Consider the following 7,701-nt stretch of genomic DNA (forward strand, 5'->3'; position numbering starts at 1 on the left):
AAAGAAAATATTTTTTGATTTATGAGCTTTGCAAGTTGTAATTATCATACTTTATCATAATCAATGTTAGTATAGGATATCGAGTCACTGTGTCCCTTTGAGATTTGCTAATTTTTCTACTTAAATTTCTTCCTCATAAATAAAATTTTCATTAAAAATCATCTAATTGTGTGACGAAGAAACTTTAATAATAATAAAACTTATCAATAAGATATCATTAACCTGCAAATACATTAAATTAATTATGCGGTAGAAAATGTGTCACGTTTTGATTTATGAGCTTTGCAAGTTGTAATTATCATACTTTATCATAATCAATGTTAGTATAGGATATCGAGTCGTTGTGTCCCTTTGAGATTTGTTAATTTTTCTACTTAACTTTCTTCTTCATAAATAAATTTTTCATTAAAAATCATCTAATTGTGTGACGAAGAAACTTTAATAATTATAAAACTTATCAATAAGATATCATTAACCTGCAACTACATTAAATTAATTATGCGGTAGAAAATGTGTCACGTTATACGTATTTAATAAGAATTTCTATTTTGAGTTTGGGTCCGGGCTTAGCACGGGCCTTCCCGTAACTAGTAGTAGTAAATAAGTGTAAAATTAACATCATAAAATTTTGTTAGCATAAAAAAAAAAATCATAAAATTTGTGCATGGTCAAACATATAGTCTAATTTTCATTTCTTCTTTTCTTGCCCAAAAACTAGTCTAATAAAAAGGAGAGAAAATAATCAAAATAGTCTGAGATGGTTTGAACATGTCAAGAGGAAAGACACAGATGCCCCAGTGCGGAGGTGTGAGAGGATGGCTATGGACGGTTTCAAGAGAGGTAGAGGTAGGCCAAAGAAGTATTGGGGAGAGGTGGTTAGATAGGACATATGACGCAAGTTTCAACTTTCAGGGACATGACCTTAGATAGGAGGTTGTGGAGGACTCAGATTAGGATAGAAGGTTAGGAGGTAGTTTCGCTTACTTCTTTCGTCCTAGTAGTTGTAGTTTGCTCATTCGTTTATTGCCATCTGATTTCTGCTTATATTATTGGGTTTTGTACTTCGAGTATCTTATTTATTTATGGTAGCTACTTTTATCATGACTATCCCGCTTTTGTTGCTTCTCGTTTTCATATTGTTTTGTTATGCTTTCCTTGTTTGACCTTTTGTCTTGTTCTCTTTTTAGCCGAGGGTCTTTCGAAAACAACCTCTGCGTACACTCTACACTCCCCAGACCCCACATTGTGGGAATTTACTGGGTATATTGTTATTGGTCCCTTATTTTTATAGCAGGTTCAAAATAGTCCTTTAAGTATCACTTGATTATTTTTAGTCTTTTAAGTTTGCAAAAAATGAGCACTTTTGCTCTCCGCCTGATTTTCTACCAAACTTTGATTGTTAACTTTTAATTAGAAATGTGAAATAGAAAATACTTAATGAGAACTCACATATGAAATTACAGATTTTGCAGTTTATGTTATTTGTGGTTCATTTCAAGAGTTTAGTGCAATTTTTTGGTCTTTTTTTTTTTGTCTTTGGTTTAGATTTTTATATTGTGATTTTTGAAATTTTGACTCAAATTTCTAATATTTATAGTTAATTTTTTAATTGATAGTAACCGACTATTTTGAACATGCTACCAAGAATAAGGGATGTTTTTTGTTATTTTGTTCCAATATATACTTTGTTCTCAGTAATACCTACTAAACTATGATGTTAAAAGCGAGAAATTGGGTAATTTATGTTATTTTGATTTATCTCAAGTGACTGGTGTAAATTTTTTGATGTGAAATTTCTATTATTCAATAGAAAACCTTTTCTTCTGTATGAATCGATATTATTTTATTCCAAATCCTTCCCGATACGTCCCAAGGAAAATCTTGAATTTGGATTCCATTTTCTCTATTTTTTTTGTATAGCTTTTTATCTTGTGCCTTTTGGTGTTTCTGGTTATTTTTTTCCACATTTCCGGTTAAATTTAACAATCTAATAATACAATGTGACAGTGACAAAAAATTACTCACTTTTTTTTTTTTTTTTTTTTTCACAAATACAAAGGACTCAAGCTTTTAATTGATACTTAAGGGACTATTTTGATCATGCTACCAAAGATAAGGTACCACTTTTGTCATTTTTCTCCCAATTTATACTTCAAAAATCTTTCAGCCTCATATTTTCAGTGAACACAACTCAACTCTCATGGCTTCTCTCAATCCAATTCCTCCATCATCATTCGGACCACCAAGACCCGACCCGTTAACCCGAAGGAACATACCCATTGACCCGAATTCGAAGTTGAAGGAGAAAGAAGCAAAAGAGAGAAAAGAAGAAACAAATAAAAAAATAGCATCACAAAAAGCAATATCTATAATTCTACGTAGAGAAGCAACAAAAGCAGTAATTGAGAATAAAAAAAAGAAAGGGAATTCAAAGAAACTATTGCCACGTAGTGTTCTTGAAGCACTACATGAACGTATTACTGCTTTACGTTGGGAATCTGCTCTTAAGGTTAAGTTTTTTTTTTTTTTTTTTAGTTCTTAATTTTGGTACACAAATTGCAATTTTTCTGAGGTACTATCATAAATGCATGCTGTACAACTGCTGAAGCACGTAATAAGCTTTTATGCTCTCTTTTTGATTCTTAATTGCTTATTTTATTAAATACATTTTAAAAAAATCCAACTTGGGTTCCAAAATTAAGAATTTGCATACAAAAAAGAAAAAAAAGAAAAAAAAAAAAAAGGGAAGTAGTTTTTTTTTTTTTTTTTTTTGCAAATTCTTAATTTTGGAACCCAAGTTGGATTTTTTCTGAGAATTGATAATTTTAGTGTGGATTGAGGAAGGTACAATCATATCTGCATATAGTACAAAACCTGTGAAGAACATATTAAGTTTTTGTGCCTTCTTTTTTTCAAATTCTTAATTGTGGAACGTAAATTGGGTTTTTTTACTCTCCTTTTGGTTCTTAATTTTGGAAACCAAGTTGGGATTTTTCTGGGAATTGATAATTTTGGTGAACTCTTGTCTGGACTGAAGAAGGTACAATCATAACTGCATATGGTACAACACTTGTGTTTTTATGTTTTTTTTTTCTTTTTGTCAAAGTCTTAAGGGAAAGGTGCAAACATACCCCTCAACTTTGCGATTTAGAGCATATATACCCCTCGTTACAAAAGTGGTGTATATATACCTATGCTGTTACAAAATGGTGCAAATATACCCTTTTCGCTGACGGGATTTGTTTGAGTTGGACAGTCATTTTGAGTTTTTAGTCTCTTTTTGGTTCTTAATTTTGGAACCCAAGAATTTTTTTTTTCTTGGGAATTGATAATCATAGTGCAATTCTTTTGTCTAGACTGGAGAAGGTACAATGATAAATGCATATTATACAAGACACTTAAAGAATGTGTTAAATTCTTATGCTCTTTTTGATTCTTAATTTTGGAGTCCAAGTTGGAGTTTTTTCCTGGAAATTGATAAGCATGGTCCCACCTTTAGTCTAGAATGAGAAAGGTGTAATCATAAATGCATGCTGTACAACTGCTGAAGCACATAATAAGCTATTATGCTCTTTTTGATTCTTTTAATTTTGGAATCATGTTGGAATTGTTCTGGGAATTGATAATCATGGTCTATGTTGCTCGGTCTCTTCAGAAATACCGTTGGATATGTGTCGGATCCTCCAAAAACTATGTATTTTTGGACGACCCGACACGGGTGCCGCAACATTTTTGGCGAGTTGAGCAACATAGTTCATGGTGCAACTTTCCTCTGGACTGAATAACGTATATCACTACTGCATATTGTACAACAAATTTGAAGTACCTATTGATATTTTATGCCCTTTTTGTTTCTTAACTTTGGAATCTAAGTTGAAGTTTTTTCCGGGAAGTGATTATGATGGTTCAGTTTTTGTCTGGACTGAGAAAGGTACAATACTAACTTTTTCTTCTTGGCCTTCAGGTCTTTGAACTCCTCCAGGAGCAGTTGTGGTATAGGCCTAACCCGGGTATTTATATCAAATTAATTGTCATGCTTGGGAAATGTAAGCAACCTGAGAGAGCACAATCTTTATTCGAGACGATGGTAGAGGAAGGTTGTGTCGTGAATCAAGAAGCTTACACTGCTCTTTTGTCTGCCTATAGCCGTAGTGGGCGTTTTCACGAAGCTTTTTCTATCCTGGAAGAGATGAAGAACACTCCGAACTGTGAACCTGATGTCTTCACGTATACCATCCTGATAAAGTCCTGCCTGCAGGTTTATGACTTTGACAAAGTGCAAATCGTGCTTTCTGACATGGAACGTATGGGGATCAAGCCCAATACAGTAACATATAATACACTCATTGATTCCTATGGCAAAGCAAAAAGGTTCGATCGCTATTCATTCTTATGGTTCAGTTTCCAATTTTCACCATAGCTGACAAGATTCTAATTATACAGAGAGAATGAAAGAAATGGTCTCTTTATGAAAGAAATGCACTGAACATTTGTCCTATCAGTATTTACCTTTTGGCGAACTTAAAGGACCAAAATTGTTCAGTGGACCAAAATTGTTCAGTGCATACTTAAGGGACTATGATGAACCCACCCTCAAACATGAAAGACCATTTTTATCATTTTCTCTAATTATACACAACTAAAAAATGAGTTCTCTATCAACTCGTGAATCCAAAATGGAGATGAAACCACTTAAACACATTAAGCGGATTATTAGATGGAAAACCTTAAGCTCCACAATCATATCTAACTTATAGGAAAATTGATTCCATATTTCTTTAATTGCCATAGGTTCAAAGAGATGGAATCCACACTTGTCGAAATGCTGAGGCGAAAAGACTGCAAGCCAGATGTGTGGACCATGAACTCAACATTGAGAGCATTCGGTGGCAGTGGGCAAATAGAAATGATGGAAAAATGCTATGACAAGTTTCAAAGTGCTGGAATTGAACCCAGTATCAAGACATTCAACATACTCTTAGATTCATACGGGAAAACAGAAAATTACGAGAAAATGGGTGCTGTAATGGAGTTTATGCAGAAATACCATTTTTCATGGACCATAGTTACTTACAATATCGTAATAGATGCATTTGGAAGGGCTGGGGATATAAAGCAGATGGAATTTCTTTTTAGGCTGATGCAATCTGAGAGGATAAGACCGAACTGTGTTACTCTTTGTTCTCTTGTAAGAGCTTATGGGAAATCTGGTAAAGCTGAAAAACTTGGAGGTGTTTTGCGGTTTATTGAGAATTCTGACGTGGCTCTTGACACGGTGTTTTTTAACTGCCTAGTGGATGCATATGGGATGATGGGATCCTTTACAGAGATGAAAGGGGTGCTCGAGATGATGGAAAGAAGTGGATGTAAGCCAGATAAGATAACATACAGAAGTATGATTAAAGCATATTCAGTAAATGGAATGACTAGCAAAGCAACCGAGCTACGAAACCTACTTGCCTCATTGGAGAAGGCGCGATAGCTTCATAGTTCAAAGGGCTAGCAAATGCAATGAGCCAAGCCAAAAGGTGTTTTGTGCATCACGTGTTCTTGGGAGTTTTTAGCCAAAATTGCCCCTTATCTATGGGAGCAGGTCTGTTTTGGTCCTTCAAATATAACCTTGAGCATCTTTAGTCCCTTAAGTTTGCTAAAGTGGAGCACCTTTGGTCCAACTAACAGAATGGACTTAAAAACTAACGGTGACTACCAAAAAAAGCACTACTGAAAACACTGCAAAAACCGACTGACTTCGGACCTACCGAAAAACTCTGTTCGTGGTCCGATAACTACTGAGATGCTGTTCTAAATGGCTTAGCCTTAACTTTGAACTGAATGCTGTGTCAGCAAAGGAAAAGGATTGTCGTTAATCAGCTCAAATCACCAATGGATACAATCAGGTAAATTGTTTACGTGCCTTTTAGATGGAACTAGCTCTGGTGTACATCGCTAATGTGAATTTTCCTATTTAACTTTTTATCTCGAGAAGCATACTGATGAATAGGGGAGAGACTGACCAAATACCTTTTCGTACTTGTATTTATGGATTCCACGAAAGATATTCGTAAATTGACCTCAGTATTTCACTATATTGAGGGAATACATAGTGCAACTGCTAATTTATTTGTCTTAGTTTTCATAAACCTATCAGTTTTTTCTTTCGAGATATAATTTAACATTCGACAGTGTTTTGATATGTCTAAAAATGGATTTATTGCATCTTGTCAGTTGGAACTGGACCCCGGTGGAGAGGAGCAGTCGATGATTTTTGCAAACTCAGGTTTCCTTAGCCTCTTGAGGCTCAATTGGAGTAGCAGATCTTGGGCAGCAATCAAAGAATTAGCTTTTCCAAATGTGTTTTTTAAGAAACTGTTTGCTAAAGCCCGTTGAAGCTAATGTTGTTTGGACTCTCCAAAATTGCACTACCTTTGTATGATCCGGACACGTACATGGTGACATTTTTGAAGAGTCTGAGCAACATAGCTCAAGCAGGTTATTTGGTGCAAACAATGTCCAACCGTATGGATCAATCAATACATTTTCAGAAGCTTGTCCTGCTGGTATATTCAAATTGTGTAAGTTAGGCTGTTAGACAAATCAAACATTGCAGCTGTTACTGAGATTTCAATTCTTGAATTTATAGGGAAAACACATAGTTGGAGAATGATATTTTGCTAAGAGTGAATATTATGCCTTTTTAGATTTTACTCTAATCTTCTCTGTATCGTTATGATTTTATCAAGAATAAGCAAGACCATGAAATGGAAAAAGAAGAAGAAAGTAAGCAACAAATGAAGAAAAATGATGAAGCACAAGTTTTAGGGGATGTTCCAAAAAATACTAGTTACCATAGTAAAAAAGATAAATAATTATATATTCATTTGATTATACTTACACTCTTTGTACTATTTGGAAATATATATATATATATATATATATATATATATATATATATATATATATATATATATATATATATAATAATATGTGAAGCCCGGGCCCAAACCAACATAAAAATTATTTGTAGATAAGTTTTTAAAATTTTTCTGCTCTTACTCCTTGTTTACGGGTCCGATCACTTAAAATGGAGAATTGACGTGGGAATACCTTGTATTCGTCTCATATGAATATGGTAAAAAATATATCTTAAAATGTTGGTCAAAGCTTATGTAGTTTACTTATATTGAAATTTCATCTTATCCTAATGAGGTGGTCAAGCTAATAAAATATGAATTTTTCTGTTATGACTTATGCGCTTCTGACTAAAAGAGTTTTTCTATACTTTCTTCCCAAAATACCTATCATGTTACGTTTTTTGAGAGTCAAATTATATGAATTTTGACCAACATTGTAGGATATATTCTTTATCATATTAATGTGAAGAGAATTGCAACTTACGTAATTAAACTTTACTTTCAAATATTAAACTAATCTAGTCTAATTTAGCTCCAACAATTAGTTAAATTAACAACAACAACAACAACAACCCAGTGAAATCCCACAACGGGTGAAGGGTAGAGTGTGCGCACGTTACCTTTTACTCCTATCAAAGTAGAGACGATCAAGTTTTCGAAAGACCCTCGGCTCACGAAAGCATAAAATGAGGTCGGATAAGGCACAAGAAATTCAAAGCGATATAGGAATAGAAAATAACGAAAAGCGACCGAGCCATGATGAAACAATTTACAAAGGACGATGGCCTAT

General features: G+C 33.9%; 1 protein-coding gene across 1 annotated transcript; it reads left to right on the forward strand.

Annotated features, from left to right (window-relative positions):
* Positions 1-2,163: 2,163 nt before the first annotated feature.
* Positions 2,164-6,661, forward strand: LOC132032767 (pentatricopeptide repeat-containing protein At5g48730, chloroplastic). Its single transcript, XM_059422474.1, has 4 exons — positions 2,164-2,509; positions 3,965-4,371; positions 4,792-5,897; positions 6,226-6,661. The coding sequence occupies exons 1-3, from the start codon at positions 2,201-2,203 to the stop codon at positions 5,480-5,482; spliced, it is 1,407 nt and encodes a 468-aa protein (XP_059278457.1). The 5' UTR covers positions 2,164-2,200; the 3' UTR covers positions 5,483-5,897; positions 6,226-6,661.
* The last annotated feature ends 1,040 nt before the right edge of the window (positions 6,662-7,701 follow it).

The sequence above is a fragment of the Lycium ferocissimum genome, chromosome 10 (genome assembly GCF_029784015.1).
Source record: "Lycium ferocissimum isolate CSIRO_LF1 chromosome 10, AGI_CSIRO_Lferr_CH_V1, whole genome shotgun sequence".
NCBI lineage: Eukaryota > Viridiplantae > Streptophyta > Magnoliopsida > Solanales > Solanaceae > Lycium > Lycium ferocissimum.